This window comes from Otolemur garnettii, unplaced genomic scaffold, assembly GCF_000181295.1.
Source record: "Otolemur garnettii isolate 467f Iridium unplaced genomic scaffold, OtoGar3 scaffold00087, whole genome shotgun sequence".
NCBI classification, from domain to species: domain Eukaryota; kingdom Metazoa; phylum Chordata; class Mammalia; order Primates; family Galagidae; genus Otolemur; species Otolemur garnettii.
The window spans coordinates 1,305,842-1,322,814 of NW_003852482.1; the positions used below are offsets into that span (position 1 = coordinate 1,305,842).

The 16,973-nt window shown below is 54.9% G+C and overlaps 2 protein-coding genes across 2 annotated transcripts; both read left to right on the top strand.

Annotated features, from left to right (window-relative positions):
* Positions 1-4,554: 4,554 nt before the first annotated feature.
* On the top strand, positions 4,555-6,143 carry LCN15 (lipocalin 15). Its single transcript, XM_012808186.1, has 5 exons — positions 4,555-4,694; positions 4,780-4,850; positions 5,047-5,157; positions 5,789-5,890; positions 6,109-6,143. Exons 1-5 carry the CDS (start codon positions 4,582-4,584, stop codon positions 6,141-6,143), a joined length of 432 nt encoding a protein of 143 aa, XP_012663640.1. The 5' UTR covers positions 4,555-4,581.
* Positions 6,144-11,398: 5,255 nt separating this feature from the next.
* Positions 11,399-14,272, top strand: LCN8 (lipocalin 8; the record flags this gene model as incomplete). The annotated part of the gene is made up of 7 exons (XM_012808248.2): positions 11,399-11,491; positions 12,457-12,587; positions 13,011-13,081; positions 13,499-13,603; positions 13,685-13,774; positions 13,863-13,888; positions 14,249-14,272. Coding segments are annotated over exons 1-7 (540 nt in total), but the record flags the coding sequence as incomplete, so codon positions are not given.
* Between the last annotated feature and the right edge of the window lie 2,701 nt (positions 14,273-16,973).

Consider the following 16,973-nt stretch of genomic DNA (forward strand, 5'->3'; position numbering starts at 1 on the left):
CTGCGGACACCTGTCCACTCGGCCTGCACGACATCCTGAGCGCTGCCATCCGAGAGTCCTGAGTGTGCAGCGCAGTGTGCACATGCCAGCGTGCACAGGGAGCTGCGGCGGGCAGGACCCTGGGATGGGGAGCGGGGCTCTACCTGAGGTGGACTCTCTCAGCCCCCAGGGACTAGGCGGGCTGCAAATGCTGCAGCTACCTGCAGGCCAACCTCTTGTTTACCCACTGACGCAGGCTCACTGAGCACCTTCTGCGTGCCAGGCCCGTGGGAAGCTCTGAGGACGCTGAAGTCAACGCTGAGCACAGATGTTCTCTGGCAGTTTGCAGTGTGCGTTTGGGGGAGGGGCATGCCCAGAGTCAGGAGAGGCTTCCTCATTGCAGGTGCTGGCAAGGAGAAGGCTAGGGGTATGCAGGAGGGAGAGGGGAAGAGGTCTGGGAAGCCTTCGTGGAGGAGGCAACTTCAGGCCAAGGGAGGGTGAGGAAGAGGCTGGAGAGCAGGAAGTGCAGGGTGGGAGGTCAGGGCGGGGGGCTGGTGGGGGGAAGACACCGTGGGGTTGGCCGGTGACTCGGGAAGATTTAAGCAAGACGCATTTAGGTTATGCTTCCCTGGGTCCAGGGAAATATAGAGGCCAGACAGTAAGTGATGGTCTTGCATGAGTTCTGGTCCAGCCAGCAGGTACAGTTTCCCTGGTGGGAAGGCCTCCCTGACCCTCTCTTCAGGACTGGAGGTCAGATAGCACATGCTGAGGGATTCTGGGCCAGCCTGTCCCTCTGTTTTTGCTGACCCAGAGCTCGCTCTGCAGAAGCTTCCCTTTCTGTCCAGTAGTCTGGCCATTCTAGTGGCTTTTGCCCAACTCCTCCCACACCCAGCCCTGCAGCTCTGGACCTGTCATGTGGTCCTAGGCTTGGCCTCGAGCTCAGCTCCATGAGCTCACTTAAGTCATCAACTGTTATGCTGGGGATGCAGCTCATGGCCTATGTGCTAGTGTTCACTCAGGCCTCGCTGCTCCTAAATCCATGTGACAGCACTTTGGGGGGAAGATTTTTCTTTCTTCCTTTTATTTTTTTTGAGACAGTCTCACTATGTCACCCTAAGTAGAGTGCTGTAGTGTCATAGCTCACAGCGACTTCAGATTCTTGGGCTTAAGCAATTCTCTTGTCTCAGCCTCTCCAGTAGCTGGGACTACAGGTACCCACCACAATGCCCAGTTATGTTTTGGTTGCAGTTGTCAGTTGTGGTTTAGCAGGCCCAGGCTGGGCTCAAACCTGCCAGCCTCGGTGTATGGGGCTAGCACTCTACTCACTTAGCTATGAGTGCTGAGCCAGGAATATTTTTCATATGCAATATTATATATATATATATGTACACACACACATATATATATAGAGAGAGAGAGAGGGAGCACGAGCACACACATATATATGCTTTGAAAAACTAAGGTATAATTTACATGCAATAGAATTCTCCCTTTTAGGTGTTGTTAACTGACAAAGATAACGAGGTTTATAATTTGGAAAAGGAGATCTTTATTTCTCATAAAGGTTTTTGGCCCACAGTAGCCATTTCAACAGGTGGGAAACAGGACTTCCGGCCACAAGCCAGGAACAGGTGCTTCAAGGGACAAAGGGAACAAGATTTTATACTGAGCAGGATAGCTAAATATACATATTTTACAAGCTATAGATGGGAGTCATGGATATTTATGAAGGAGAAAGATGCCTCTGTGCAGTGGGCTTTTTGTCCTTGGATGGGTCCATGTGAAAAATGGCCATTCTCAGCTGGGCATGGCTCACGTCTGTAATCCTAGCACTCTGAGAAGCCAACATTAAAAAATAGAAAAAAAAGAAAAAGAAAAAGTAGTCAGAGATTGTTTGGGTGCCTATAGTCCCAGCAACTTTGGAGGCTGAGGCAAAAGGATTGCCTAGTCCAAGAGTTTGAGGTTGCTGTGAGCTATGACAGTACAGCACTCTACCCAGGGCAACAGAGTGAGACTCTGTCTCAAAAAAAAAAAAAAAAGAGAAGAAGAAAAGGAAAAAAAAGGCCATCCTCTATGTCACAAAGATGAAACAAGGACTTGAAAACCTTCTTTGCACATGTTCCATGACTATAAATACCACCTTATGTTTGGTGGTGTTTTACCAGGAAAGAATGCTGGTCTGGCTCTTAGCAAGGGAGGGGTTAAATGATATGTGTTCGACCTCCCATCCTGTCGTGGCTGGGGAGGTCCTAAAGTTTATCTGGGGTCCCTTGACTGAGAGGGGTCTGTTCAGCCAGTGGGGGGTTAGGAGTTTAGTTTTAGTTTATGGTATACTGTCAGGGCAAATCGCCACAACATAGGACAGCTGCATCACCCTGGCAACCGAACCTCCCGCCCCTGGTAACCTCTGAGCAGGTGTCTATCCCTGGGGTCTTGCTTATTCTTGAATGTCACATAAAAGGAGTTACAGATTTGGACTTTTCAGACTGGCTCCTTTCAGGCAGCACAGTGGTCTGAGCCTCGGCTGTGCTGCTCAGTCAGTGACTTGCTCCTCTCTGTTCCCAAGTGATGTTCCAGGGCATGATGGGCTGCAGTTTGCTGGTCCACCTACCCAGGGAGGGCGTTTGGTTGTTTCTGGTTTTCAGTGATTGTGAATGACGCCTCCACTGCTGTCCTGTTCAGCTTTGGTGTATACACTAGGAGCGCCACTGCTGAGCCATATGGTGAGTGTATGTCTCACTCTATGAGAAGCTGCCAGTGTGCTGTCCAGAGAGCTGCACCAGCTCATTCTGCTCCTTCCTGAGACCTCCAGCTGCTCCTCACCCATGCTAGCCCCTGGGGTCGACAGTGTTTGTTTTTACAACTGCAGGCATTCTCATAGGTGTAGTAGCTTGTCTGAAACAGTCTCAACTCAGACCTCCCTAGGGACTATTGATGCTGGGAGCTCTGTGTTTATTTTCCATCCAGATGTCTTCTTTGGTGAAATGTCTTTTTAAATCTTTTGGCTTTCTTTCTTTCTTTCTTTTTTTTTGTTATTGAGTCTTTGGGATTTTTCAAACCTTTTGAACCTCATTTCATCTGTTGACGCTGGGTGACCTTGGCGGCAGGGGCCTGGCTAAGGGCTGGTACTTCCTGAAGCTGGGTAGAGGCAGCCAGCAGATGCTCTCCGTTCCTCCCCCTCGCTCCCTGCTGGGTGCTGAAAGTCTTTCTCTGACCCAGGTCCTCCTTCCACTTTGGAGGACTGGTGGTGCTGTCCTCTCTGGGGGGTGTGCCCTGAGCCCACATGCTGCACCTTATCCGGTATCCCTAGGTGCTCTGTGTGGACAGCGAGGTCACCTGGAGAGACCTTCCCAGGCTCCAGACTCCACTGGCCCATGGCGCCTCCCGGCGTCACTCCTGCCTGTACACTTAACCTGATAAGGCAGCTTCCAATACCATAATCCTCCCTAAGTGCCAGCCCAGCCCCACCCTGTCCCAAATGTGCTTGCTAGAGGCCCGACCGGTGGCTGTGTTGGGGGCAGTTTTGAACGAGGGCTGCCCGAGCCTCTCTCACACCTGTACCAACACAGGCTCTGCCTCTGGACCAGGTCCAGAGCCTTGGCCAGAGGTAAGCCCACTGCTGTGTTGGAGATGAGAGATGACTAGATCCTGGGTGGGGGACCCCCTTGTCAGAGCAGCAACCCAGCTGGCCAGGCTGGAGGGTGGACACCTGGGTGAGGGACCCCTTTTGCTAGAGCAGCAACCCAAGTGCCTTGGCTAGGCTAGAGAGTGGACAGAGGTGCTTGGGATGTGAGTCCTGGCAAACCATGGCAACACCTGGCCTTTGCTGGGTGGCTGGCCATGCCAGACCCTATGACTGGCGACATGCCTGGCAGGGCTGTGGGACAAATCCTTAGCCTGTGTGGGTCAGGTGAGAGCCTGGCTGTCTGGAGCCCTCCAGGAAATGACCTCTGGAGCCAGTGGAAACACTGCAGTGATTGTGCCAAACAATGGACAAGGGACTGGCGCTCCCTAGCCTCCTTAGTGGTGGAGCCCAGGTGCTGGGCTGGGTTATAAAGCTGGGCTGGCTGGGGCTGCAGGACTCTGGGCACCGGGGGCTGGAGGGCAGAGTGGAGATGAAGTCGCTCTTGCTGAGCCTGGTCCCAGCCTTGCTCTGGGTGTCCGTAGCCCAGGCTGAGGTCTTGCTGCAGCCTAACTTTGATGCCAGAAAGGTACCAGGGGCCTCTGTGCTGGCCTGCAGGGTGGGGCTGAGCCCTAGCTGGAAGCAGCAGAGCAGGACATGACAATAGAAGCAGTCCCTTTCCTGGAGCGGGCCAGCTGTGGGCCTGCTTTCTGCTTAACCATAAAACAACCCTGTGTGGGGGGCTGATTTCTAGGCCCATGTCACAGTTGGGAGAACTGAGGTTCCCGGCAGAGCTGTGACGTTCCCACCTGGATTGCTGCTCTGAGACCCTAGGCTCTGTGTCTCCAGACAGGGTCTGTCCTCTGGGCCCTCTGGCTTGTCCCCCTGGATCCCTGGGTCAGAGACCCCACTGCTGGCTGCCCTGGCCTGCCAGTCACTGAGCTGCCTGGCAGTTCTCAGGCCTATGGTATGTGGTCTCCATGGTGTCCGACTGCAAAGTCTTCCTGGGCAAGAAGGACCACCTGCTGATGTCCACCAGGGCCATCAAGGCCACTGCGGGGGGTGACCTCAGTGTCCACATGGAGTTCCCTGGGTGAGTTGCCTGGGCCGGCTGGGGCTGGACTGGGCATAGGAGGGGGTCTCTGGGCACAAGAATGACATGGCCACACACCCCCCAGGGCAGACAGCTGTAACCAGGTGGACGCCGAGTACGTGAAGGTGGGCTCCGAGGGCCACTTCAGAGTCCCAGGTAGGTCCTGCCGAACCTGCCTTTGGGGGCCCTGGACCCTGATTGTCTAGGGGTGACCATCGCCATCTGCAGTCCCTCTATGGCCCACCTCTCCCTCTGCACCCTGGGGCCTGGCTCACAGTCTCCCTGCAGTGGGGGCAAGGGTGGGGTCAGGGCCTGGGCTCTGTCCAGTTCACGGTGGTCATCTCCTCTGCAGCCTTGGGCTACCTAGATGTGCGTGTGGTGGACACAGACTACAGCTCCTTCGCCTTGGTCTACATCTACAAGGAGCTGGAGGGGGCCCTCAGCACCATGGTGCAGCTCTACAGTGAGGCCTCTGTGCCCCCCACTCTGGCCCAGTCTCCCCTGACCCTGACCCCTCTTTTGGCCCTTCCTCCATACCATCTTCTGTCCTCTTCCCACCTGCTAGACCCCTTGGGCCCCTCCCAGCTTTTGGGTAGTGCTCCATCCCGCCTGTTTTGGATATGCCAATCCTCTCCCCTAACCCGATCTCCTCCTTTCCAAGGCTGGGCCAGATAGGGGCTGGAGTTAAACTTCATAGTACTTTGGACTGGAAGGAAGCTGGCAAGGGGGTGGTTCCTAGGGCCAGATTCTGGCCTTCTGGGAGTGGTGACCCACTCAGCCCTGCTTGGTCTTGCTGGCTAAGTCCTTGAACTAGGCTCTACTTTAATTTCTGGGAGCCTCCAAGGTGAAGAGGGCACAGTGGGGCTGGAGGCTGGCCTTTAGATGTTTAGGGGGCTGGGGCCCAGGCTCTAGGGGGCCCTGTGTGTGTGAATTGTGTGACATTGGTCAGGTAGGGCTCCTGTGCAGTGTACATAGAGGTCTTCTGTTGGCCTCAGGGAAGGGGAATGAGGCCAGAGACTCCTCCCTCTCCCTCTTTGCCCCTGTCATAGTCCCTGTGACCTCCTGGGTTCACAGTGACTCCTGCCCTGCCTCAGGCAGGAGCCCAGATGCGAGTCCCCAAGCAGTGAAGGCCTTGCAGGACTTCTACCCAACGGTGGGGCTCCCTGATGATATGATGGTCATGCTGCCCAAATCAGGTACCCTGGCCATGCCCCAGTCACCAAGCCTCACCCCAGACAGGAGACGGGGGGCAGCAGGGGTCTTCTTTTCTAGTGCTGAAGGTTGGGAGACCCTTCAGCCCCTCTAACTCACAGCCCCCAACACAGACTAAGGGAGAGGTGTGGGTGGCACAGGCAGGACAATTCAGGGCAGCCCTGGCCAGCTTGGCATCTCACTGATATCTTCCTTTCCACAGATATGTGCTTCCCCAAGGACAAGGAGGCACCCTGACGGCCCTCCCCAGGTGGGGCAAGGCGGCCAGCCCACACACCCCCTTCCTCCAGGCCCTGCAGAGTTGTCTGCTCTCCTTCCCTGCAGCTCACGTAGCACGTGTGGCCCCCACCCCATCTGTGGGGGACTTCCAAGCCTCAGCTGGAACATCTCCTCTCCTGGGAAAGCCCCCCTAACTTCTTGGGGCTGCCACAACAAAGTACCACATATTAGGTGGCTTAGAACAACAGGAATGTGTTCCCTCCCAGTTCTGGGGGCCAGAAGTCTAAAGTACAGGTGTCCACAGGGCAGGTCTCCTCTGCCGCTCTGAGGGACAGTGGCCCCAGACCCCTCCAGCCTCTGGGTGTGGCACAGTCCTGGCTTTTCTTGGCTTATCGAGGCATCACCCTGATCTCTGCCTCTGTTGTCACATGACCACCTTCCCTCTGTGTGTCTGAGTCCAAATTTCCCTCATGTTGTAAGGGCATCAGTCTTTGGATTTAGGGGTCATGCTAAATCCAAGAACATCCCATCTCCAGATCCTTAACCAATGGTATCTGCAAAAACCTTATTTTCAAATAAGGTCCTATTTGGAGGTTCCAGGTGGATGTGAAGTTTGGGGGCTCTCTTTCTATACTCTGTCCCCAGAGCCCCTTACTCACCTCCCAGGGCATGGGTCCCACTTTGGAATTGCCTGGATCCTTGTTCTCTCCCCCAGGACCCATGAGGCCAGACCCACATAGGTTCTGGGGAGCACTTTCCTAAACCAGATACCATAAAAACATTGGGTGGCTCACCCAGGCCCATTGCCAAGAAATAGAGAACCCATGTTAAACCGTGGAGGTCAGGAGAGAGGCCCCTGGCTGTCCTTGGTGGTAGGCATTTCTTGGATTTTGTAGCCTGCTTTTCCCATCTTGGCATCAGTATAGCCTGTGTCTTTGTTCTTTTCTAAGAGCTTTGGATCAGTGCCCCATGTGCTTCTCTCTTGGCTATTTGCTGCTGTGCTCAGGGACATTTGGGCTATTGAGTTTTCTCATCACACATGTTTGGGAAACATGGAGGGGTCGATGCCAAATCACCCTCCGAAGGGTCTACTAGCAGAACATGCAAATCCCATCTTCTGCCTCTCCCCTTTCCCCACCATTTTCTCAGTGACCAGGCAGCTGTAGATTTGATTTTGTTGTCATTTAATGGCCATTCTGGGTCTTTCTTGCCACACCCACTCTCTTCACCAAGACTAGAGCCTGGTGCTCTTTGCCACCAAGTGAGCAAGGGGCCTCCCGTAGGAGCACAGAGCCTGGCAGGTGTGGGGGGCAGTGGTGGATGGGTATGTCCAGCTCTCTCTGCCCTTGGAGGGCAGCAAGAGCATTTGCTGGTGAGAGAGTGGGTGGAATACCCATGCCTTTCTCACACAGGTGTGTTGGAGCTGGAGCTGCCAGCCTCGCCACCCCAGGAGTCATATCTATTGCCTTGGAGGTCCACCATGGCTGCCTCCTGCACCTACCTACTAGCCCTGCCTCCATGGATCCCCTTCCTTCTTCTCAATAAACAGATTCTGCAACCTGACTACTCCTTGCATCTTTGGGGACTCCCTCAGGGAGGGTGCAGTGGCCCTATCCTGACCCTAGCACTCCTGGAGAGACAGAGGCAGAGAGGTGGGTTGAAGGGAACACCTGTAAGGAGCCTGCACCCAAGCTCAACACATATTGGGGCTGCACCCACAGGGAGAGCTGAGCACTCTGTACTGGCTCACACAAGCTCACTGCAAAGATGGGCCCTGCCCTGGGTCTCCACTGGGCACAGGCCTTGGGTGCAAGAGGCCAGGGAGTCCAGCCTATGTGGGTTTTGCCTCTCCCAATGGTGTGATATTGGGCGCTACTTTTAAACCACAGGGGTGGGTCATAGTCTGGCCAGCGGACTCCAGGCCCCTGCCCTCTGGCTCAGAGCCCCCCAGTAGACAACCTGGATGCACACAGCAAACCCACTGAGCTCTTCATTCCTTTTTTTTTTTTTTTAAGAGACAGAGTCTCACTTTGTCACCCTCGTAGAGTGCCATGGCGTCACAGCTCACAGTGACCTCCAGCTCTTGGACTTAGGTGATTCTGTTGCCTCAGTCTCCCGAGTAGCTGGGACTACAGGCGCCCGCCATAATGCCTGGCTATTTTTTTGTTGCAGTTTGGCCGGGGCTGAGTTTGAACCCACCACCCTCTGAATATGGGGCTGGCGCCCTACTCACTGAGCCATAGGCACCACCCTGAGCTCTTCATTTCTATGACCAAGAAATTGAGGTATAGCCCAGATGCGGTGGCTCACATTTGAGCTCAGGAATTCCAGGGCATCCTGAGCAAGAGTGAAACCCCCATCTCTATTAAAAATAGAAAAACTATCTGTGCATTGTGGCAGATACCTGTAGTCTTGGTTACTTGGGAGGCTGAGGGAGGAAGACTGTTTGAACCTAGGAGTTTGAGGTTGCTGTGAGCTGTGATGATGCTAGGCATTCTACCTTAGGCAATAGAGTGAGACCTGTCTGAAAAAAAAAAAAAAAAAAAAAGATGCTGAGGCATATGGAGTGGATTTACCAAGCTTACACAGCCAGCAAGTGACCAGGCTGGGGCTCAAACAGGCTGTCAGTCTCCAGGGCCTGGACTGGAGTACAGGAAGGTCTTCCTCAGGGCCCACCCCACCTGCTGGGAGCTCGGAGTGCTTCTGCACCTGGCACACACTTTGAAATGCAGGCGTGTGCTAGAACAGGAAGGTGCCCGAGGTTCTGGTCTGTTGCTCATGGGTGCTGCAGCCCACACAGGGCAGGAGCTGGAAGCAATTGTCCCTGTGGGCATCAGCCCTCAGTCCTGCCTGGGGTGGATATTGGGGGCCTCCTCCTTTCCCTCCCACCTGGACAGTCTGGGGCTGCCTTGGGCTCTGCTGCTTAGTTTCTCCTGCCCTTTGGGTGGTCCCTCTGGAAGTACATGGTCATGGATTGTCCCCACACAAAGCCATGGCCAAGCTGGATCCAAGCTGGCCTGTGGCCACCTGGGAAATGAATTTTGGTAACTGGGAACTATTGTTTAGCTGACCAGATCTGGAGACATTCCAGGTGGGCTTTTCTAGCTCCAGGGGCAGGAAGGCTGTCCCTTGGCACCAGGTTGGGGATACTGGCCCGGAAGGAGCTGCCTCAAGCACCCTCAGATACCTGTTGGCCATGTAACACTTGCCCCTCAGCTGTGGAGCCCAGGGTGACGGTGGCCCCCTGTGATGCCAGCGCCAGAGCCTGTCACATCCCCCGCCACACTGCAGGAGGGCTTCCCAACAGGGTACTCTGCTACCAGGCTTGGCCTTTTCCCTCTTTATTTGAAGGGCATGGGGCGGGGGGTGAAAATGGGAGATAGAAGGTAGATTTTGTTTATTTTTAGCTCATTTCCAGAGAGGAGAAAGTTTTTGGTTTTTATTTCTTACTTTTATTTATTTATTTATTTTGAGACAGAGTCACACTTGGTTGCCCTTGTTAGTAGTGTGCCATAACGTCATAGCTCACAGCAATCTCAAACTCTTGGGCTCAAGCAATCTTCTTGCCTTAGACTTCTGAGTGGTTGGGACTACAGGTACCCACCACAACGCCCAGCAAGTTTTAGAGATGGGGTCTTCCTCTTGCTCAGGATGGTCTCAAACTCCTGAGCTCAAGTAATCCTCCTGACTCAGCTCCCTGAGTGCTAGGATTATAGGTGTGATTATGCACCTGGCCTTGTTTTTTGTTTTTTAAATATAAATCACAAATGAAGTTGCTTTTGAAAATAAAAATTCTTACTCTTAAAACAAAGTCATCTAGGCTCAGAGCCCATAGCTCAGTGGTTAGGGCGCTGGCCACATACACCAGGGTTGATAGGTACAAACCCGGCCCAGATCTGCTAAACAACAATGACAACTATGACAAAAAATAGCTGGACATTGTGGCGGGCGCCTGTAATCCCTGCTACTTGGAAGGCTGAGGCAAGAGAATCACTTAAGCCCAAGAATTTGAGGTTGCTGTGAGCTGTGATGCCACGGCACTCTAGGGAAGGCAACATAGTGAGACTCTGTCTCAAAAAAAGAAGTCATCTCTGTAGCCTGAGAGATGCTGGACACCAGGGTCAAAGCCTGGACAGGGCTGGTCTTGGGGTGCAGGGAGGTCTGGTGAGATGTGCTACCAGTACGTCATTCATAGCCGTGTTTATTTAATGTGTGTGGTCACCATTATAGATGGGGAAACTGAGGTGGAGCAGCTGTCCTGGATCACGTGATTGGAGGCAGGAGCAGGGATGGGGCCCAGCAGCCGGGTTCTGTGTCCTCCTGATCTGTGGCCCTCCCGCTGCAGTCTGTCCTGAGGAGGGGAAGGCTCAGACCCCAAGGGACAGGGGCAGGAGAAGAGACTGTGGTTGTTTTACCCTTACCCCAAATTTCATCTCTCACTGGGCCGCGCAGGTCACGCAGCTGGTCCTGGGCATGGCACAGAATACATTGTTGGTGGGGCAGGCTCCTAAGAGATTAGGATTGGGTTCAAATCCCATCTTTTTTTTTTGTTTTCAGACAGAGCCTCAAGCTGTCACTCTGGGTAGAGTACTGTGGCATCACAGCTCACAGCAACCTCCAACTCCTGGGCTCAAGCGAGTCTCCTGCCTCTGCCTTCCAAGTAGCTGGGACCATAGGCGTCTGCCACAACGCCTGGCTATTTTTTGGTTGCAGCCGTCATTGTTGTTTGGCGGGCCTGGGCTGGGGATTCGAACCCGCCACCTTAGGTGTATGTGGCTGGTGCCTTAGCCACTTGAGCCACAGGCGCTGAGCCTCAAATCCCATCTTGAGCTCATTGGCTGCAGATGAGGGCAGGACACGCCTGAGCCAGGTCCCTCTAGGTCCTTAGAGCATTTTTGCTGTCTGCCCTAGAATGACCAGAAAGAGCCCACAAAACCAACTAGTGTCCTGTAAGAAGGTGGGTTGCCCAGCCTGACGTGGGTGGGCTTCTCCTGTTCCCAGGCCCTCAGACAGCCCGTGTACCGTGTCTACAATTGTACACATGCCAGGAAGATGGCCGTGTCAGCTGCTGTGCTGCCCAGGCTGGCCCCTAGCTGTGGGTGTGGGTGCCACCAGCCGGATGGCCCTTGTGCAGGGGCACCCAGAGTCTCTGAGCAGTTGGCAGCCAAGTTCCCCTCATGACATCCCCTGGGTGATTGCACATGCTCATGTTCTCTCCCCAGATATAAACTCAGGTGCTGTGGGAGCAGGGGTGCCTGTGCCCAGACCCTGCCATGGAAGCCTGGCTGCTGAGTGTCATCCTGGGCATTTTCACAGTGATCCAGGCACAGGTGGAGGCGGCCATGGTGGAACTAGATAGGCATAAGGTGGCCTTTCTTTCTTAGCTTGAAGGCAAATGCTGGGGGTAGAGGGGGGGAAAGGAGGGGCCCAGAGAATGTGCAGCTTCTGTGGGTCCAGCTGTCCCCAGCTCTGCATCCCCAGCAGGTTCAGAACAGCCAGCCTGGCCTGGAAACCCAAGAGGCCAGGCCACTGAGGTCTTGGCCATGGGCTCTGGGCTAGGCCTGCTTGGTCTGTCCACTACCTGGGATTTGAGGGCCCCCAGGGCCTTCTTCAGGCAGGCCTGTGCCCAGCCGGGCTGTACGATACTCTGGGTTGTTTCAAGCTGGGGGCTTCCCCTGTGCCTCTGGCTCTGCACACACCCAGACCCCTGGTGTGGAGGGCTTGGTGGAATCTAGTGCCCATTTGGTGCTTTCTGTGGGCATTTCCTTCCTTCCTGCGTTGGTGTGGGCTGCCAGACCAGGCACAGCTGAGCAGGCCAGAGACAACCCATGTTGGACACGAGAATTTCTTTTTTTGTGAAAATAATCAGTTTTACAAAGATTTCAGATGAAGATCTGGGTTGGGGAAGATTGCTGAGTGCAAGACGTGCCTCTCCCTGCCAAGGTTTGGACAGCCCCGGAGCCACTTGCTCCCCGGTGCATGCTGTTTGGCCCCAGCCAGCGCTGCCCTGTCAGTGTCCTGCACCCAAGGACAGGCAGGGCCTCTTGGCCACCCCCTGCATGGCCGTTAAGAAATGGCAGAGGCCTGTTCCCCAGCACCTACACAGTGGGGAGGGGTTAGCCTGTGGACATGATGTCCGATCACCTGGCAGACCCTTCAGAAGGATGGCCGTGAGGGCAAGCAGCTTCCGAGATATCATGCTGTTGTAACACTGAGGCTTACCGCCTCCCAGAGTCCACCAGCTCTCTTCCTGGGGTCTGAAAAATGCTCCAGGGCAGGAGTTTTGGTCCTGCCATTTAGAGCTGGGGGTGGCTCTGGCTCTTCTCTCCAGCTTATAGGATTCTGGCGGGAGGTTGGTGTGGCCTCTGACCAAAACCTGGCGCTGAAGTCCCCGAAAAGGGTGGAGGGCTTGTTTCTTACTGTGAGCGGGAGTTATCTGACCGTGAAGATTGCATATAACAAGTAAGGCTTGAGGGCCCTGTGGGGAGGAAAAGGCAGGTGTGGGATCTTGGTTGCCGGCCTCACCTGGGTGGGTCAGCCCTTCCTGCATGGGACCTTGACCCCAGAGAAGGTCAGAACCCCAGGCTCTGGGGTCTACATTTTCTCACAATCTTAAATCATAAGAAAGGAAAATAAGCATGGGGCTGGTGGCCTAACGTGCAGCCCTCACCCTGCACTCTCCCTGCCCAGCCCTGCTCCAGACCCCCTGGGAGAGAGGCTGGTACAGCCCCCACACTGCACTCTCCCTGCCCAGCCCTGCTTCAGACTCTGGGATGCTCCAGGAGGCTGCCGGAGCGCTCCCTGAAGACACACCCCACTCTGGGAATGTGCCCAGCACAGAACTAAGACTGGCATTTTCCTGATGAGCACTTTGCTGCCTTTCAGCTCAGGAAGCTGTGAGACAGAAAAAATAGTGGGCTCAGAAATAAACGTTTCAGGGAAATTTGCTTTTCCTGGTAAGTGCTATTGCCCTGTTGGTACAGTTACAACTTCCAGCCACTCACAAGGCCTTGCTGTTCCCTGTGCTGTTCACCTTGCTGTTCCCTACTCTGTTCCCCTCACTATTCCCCATGCTCTTCCCCTTGCTGTTCCCACTCTATTCCCTGCACTGTTCCCCATACTGTTCCCCTGCTGTTCTCTGCGCTGTTCCCTGTACATCTCATGCCCAGGCCTTCCCATTATCCTTTCAACGTGCTGGGTCATCCTTCAAGGGATGTTCTAGTGTCCCCAGCAGGGCACCAGGGGAGGGGCCGGGCACTGGGTGGAGACAGGATTGAGTCAGACCTGCAGACACTGGCCCCCGAGGCCCATCCTCTGTGGGATGCCTGGGTCTGCAGAAGTTCTCCCTGCCCACCCCACGCTGGCTCCTGAAGGCCACAGAGAGATCCAAGTGCTTGACACGGACTATGAGGGTTACGCCATCCTGAAGGTGTCCCTGCTCTGGCAGGGCAGGGAATTCTACGTGGTCAAGTATTTCAGTAAGCTCTGCTGGTAGGGGCAGGGTCTGCCTTGCTGCTGTCCTCCCTGAGCACTGCCCACCTAGATCCTGTGCCCCATAGCTCGGAGCCTGGAGGAGGATTACCACCTGGGATTCTGGAAGTTTCGAGAGATGACAGCAGACACTGGCCTCTACCTGGCTGCCCGGCATGGTGAGACCAGGGCCCTTTGGGGTGGATGCCAGCCTGGGAACTCTGTGGGTCAGGTCTTGCCAGCCCCTCACTCCATCCTGTCCTGCAGGGAGGTGTGCTGAGCTCCTGAAGCAGGTAAGCCCCTTGGCTGGACTAAAGCCCCTGGACCCTTGGTCCTGATGGGAGCCCCTGGTTGGCTCCTTAGCTGTTTGTCCCTTCCTCTGAGTGGGACACCCCACGGCACTGAGGGGCAACTCCAGAGATGGCCATCCTGTTTGGTGCTTTGGAAAGATCAGGAGCCTTTAGGGTGGTGGCCCAGTTGGGGACCCTGAGAGGCTGGGGATGTAGAGGGGAGACCTGGGCAGAGGAGGAGGTGGCCCCTTGTACCCAACTTTCTGTCCACATGAGCCACACCGGGCTGCGTCCCCGGGCCCCGTGTGTGGCATTGCACTGGCCCATCACCTTCACGATTTCTTTTGCCTCGACACCATCTAGAGGCTGGGACAGTCACCCCATTTCACAGACAGAGAAACTGAGGCTCAGGGAGCTGAGCGCTCTGCTCTAAGTCAGGCAGCTGGACATTAGTCCTGTATAGTGGCCCTCACCAGTGCCCCATGGGACCTCTGGGGAACGTGCAGGCCCTGAGCCCTGCCCTGTCTGTCACAGGAGCTGATTTAGAGGGGCTCCTGTCCCAGGCCCGATGCCAAAGCCCCTGCCTGCCTGGCCTCGCAGGGCCCCTGCACCTGCTCTGAGTAAACTGTGTTGCCAAACCTGCTGCCTGCATGTCGTTCTTGGGAGGACGGGTGAGGGCCAGGTGGCTGGGAGGTAGTGGGGGTTCACAAAAGTGAGCCTTGGGGGATGTGGGCACCAATCCAAGTGCCTGGTGACTTGCTGGCGCACCCTCCCTGGTCACAGAAGAGAGGGTGCTTGCGTTGTCTGGGCATCCCTGTGTCCACCCGGGTGCTGGAGCCTGGTCAAACACCCTGGTCGAGCCCAACGAGGGGCTCTGAGGAGAGGCAGGTGGGTGAATTTCCCTGAGCTCCAGCTGGGTCAAGCTTCTCAGCACTGGGCTCAGATGTCCCCACCAGGCCGGGGTACCTGTGCCTTTTCCATGTGTCTCCCTGGGCACCCCAAGGTCAGGTGGGGCATGTCATGGGTGAACTTTCCTGTGGGGGTCTGGTGCGGATGTCTGTGGGATGGGGTGGGTTTGGGGGACAGTGTCTGGCCTCAGCATGAGGGCTGTGACTATAGTGTGGTGTGCCCATCACCCCAGGCCCGGTGTCCCAGTTGGCTGTGTTGGTGGGAACCTGTTGACAACACACTGCCTGCAGGTCTTTCGTGGGGGCCTGAGGGGTGACAGGTGGGGCTCGTTTCTGGGTGTTCCAGAAAGTACTGGGATTTTTGTGACTACTCTGCAAAGGTGGGGCTGTCACAGAGGACACCCTGGCCTCCCCGCCACGGTCCTGCCAGCCCTGCCTTGTGCAGAAGGATTCCATGGCCGGGGCAATGCTGAATCTGGACCCTCCAGTCCCAGAACATAGGTGGCATCTGGGCCTGGCTGGGGGAATAACGGCCTAGGCCTGTGCTGAGTGGTCAGTTGCAGGGGGTGGTGCTCACACAATAGAGGGTGGACAGTGGGCAGCAACAGCTCACCCAAGGAGGCACTGCTTTGCAGCGGAGGACAGCAATGCAGACGTCAAGCAGTGCTGGGGGATGTGGGTTGGCCCAGACCCATGGAGGGACCTTGATGACCCTCAGACATTGGCCAGGAAAAAGGAGCACACGCCAGGCTCACCATGAATCCCAACCTGAGGCCTGAGAGAGCCATAGGAGACACTTGTCCAGGTTGCGTTTTGACAGGTTGTAGGGCTTGGGGACACCTGTGATTTCCAACAGACCTGCCTGGCCAAAGCCTGTGGCCATTGAAGGGCTCAGCCTGTAACTAAATTTCCCAGAATGTGTTGCCTTAGCCTGCTCAGGCTGATTCAGTGAAACACACAGACCAGGAAAGTTATTTTCCCACCTTTCTGGAGGGTACAAGCCCAGGATTAAGGTACTGGAAAGTTCAGTTTCTGAATCCTCTTGCTGGCATGTGGATGACAGCCCCCTTGCTGTGTCCTCACGTTGCTGAGACTGTGTTTCCCTCGTGACTCTTCTCTTCTCACAGGGAATCAGGGCCAGGCTGTTCGGACCTCACTTCACCTTAGTTACCTCCTAAGGGTTCTGTCTCCAAACACTGGGAGTTAGGGCTTCAATGTGTGAATTTTGGGAGGACATGATTCTGTCTGTAACAAAAGTCAACACCACTCTGAGAGTGATCACGGGATACAGGGCCTTTATAATGTGTCATCAACAATGTCCTCCACAAAGTTACATGAGGACCAAAGAAGCAGAAAAATGACCTGTGGTTAAAAAACATGGTATTTAAGGTCTGGTTCTCTTTTGTTTCAAAGGAACCTACACTTCTTTCCTGAATTTTTTTCTCTTTTAGAGACAAGGTCTCACGGTGTCACCCAGGCTGGAGTGATCACAGCTCACTGTAGTCGTGAACTCTGGGACTCAAGCAGTCCTAGCAACCCTCTTGCCTTGGCCTCCCAAAATGTTAGGACTACAGGTGTGTAGGCCAGGCTACCTTTTTTTTTACTATTTTTTGTAGAGATGGTGTCTTGCCTTGTTGCTCAGGTTGGTCTTGAACTCCTTGGTTCCTCCCACCTCAGCCTCTCAGAGTACTGGTATTACAGACATCAGCCTCTGTGCCCCGTCTCTCCTGCATTTTAAAATGTCCACGGCCCAGGGTGGTGCCTGTGGCTCAAAAGGGTAGGGCGCTGGTCCCATATGCCGGAGGTGGTGGGTTTAAACCCAGGCCCGGCCAAAAAAAAATGTCCACAGCCTGTACCAAGTGGTGCCCCGTCCCTGTCCTCACTCTTCTCTCCCAGAAGTCATACCTTTCCGGAGCACCCAACTGTAGCCCCATATGCTCCTGTGGCCTTTCCCTGTGGCCAGTTTCCTTCCCTGTCAGGACCCTTCTCCAGCAGCTGCTCATCTGCAGCACCTTCCCTTTCCTTCGGTCTCCCTGCCTCACTGCCTTTCTATGATGCAAGTTCTTTTATTTTTTTGCAGTTTTTGGCCAGGGCTGGGTTTGAAACTGCCACCTCAAGCATATAGGGCCGGTGCCCTACTCCTTTGAGCCACAGGCTCTGCCCTCTTTGATGCAAGTTTT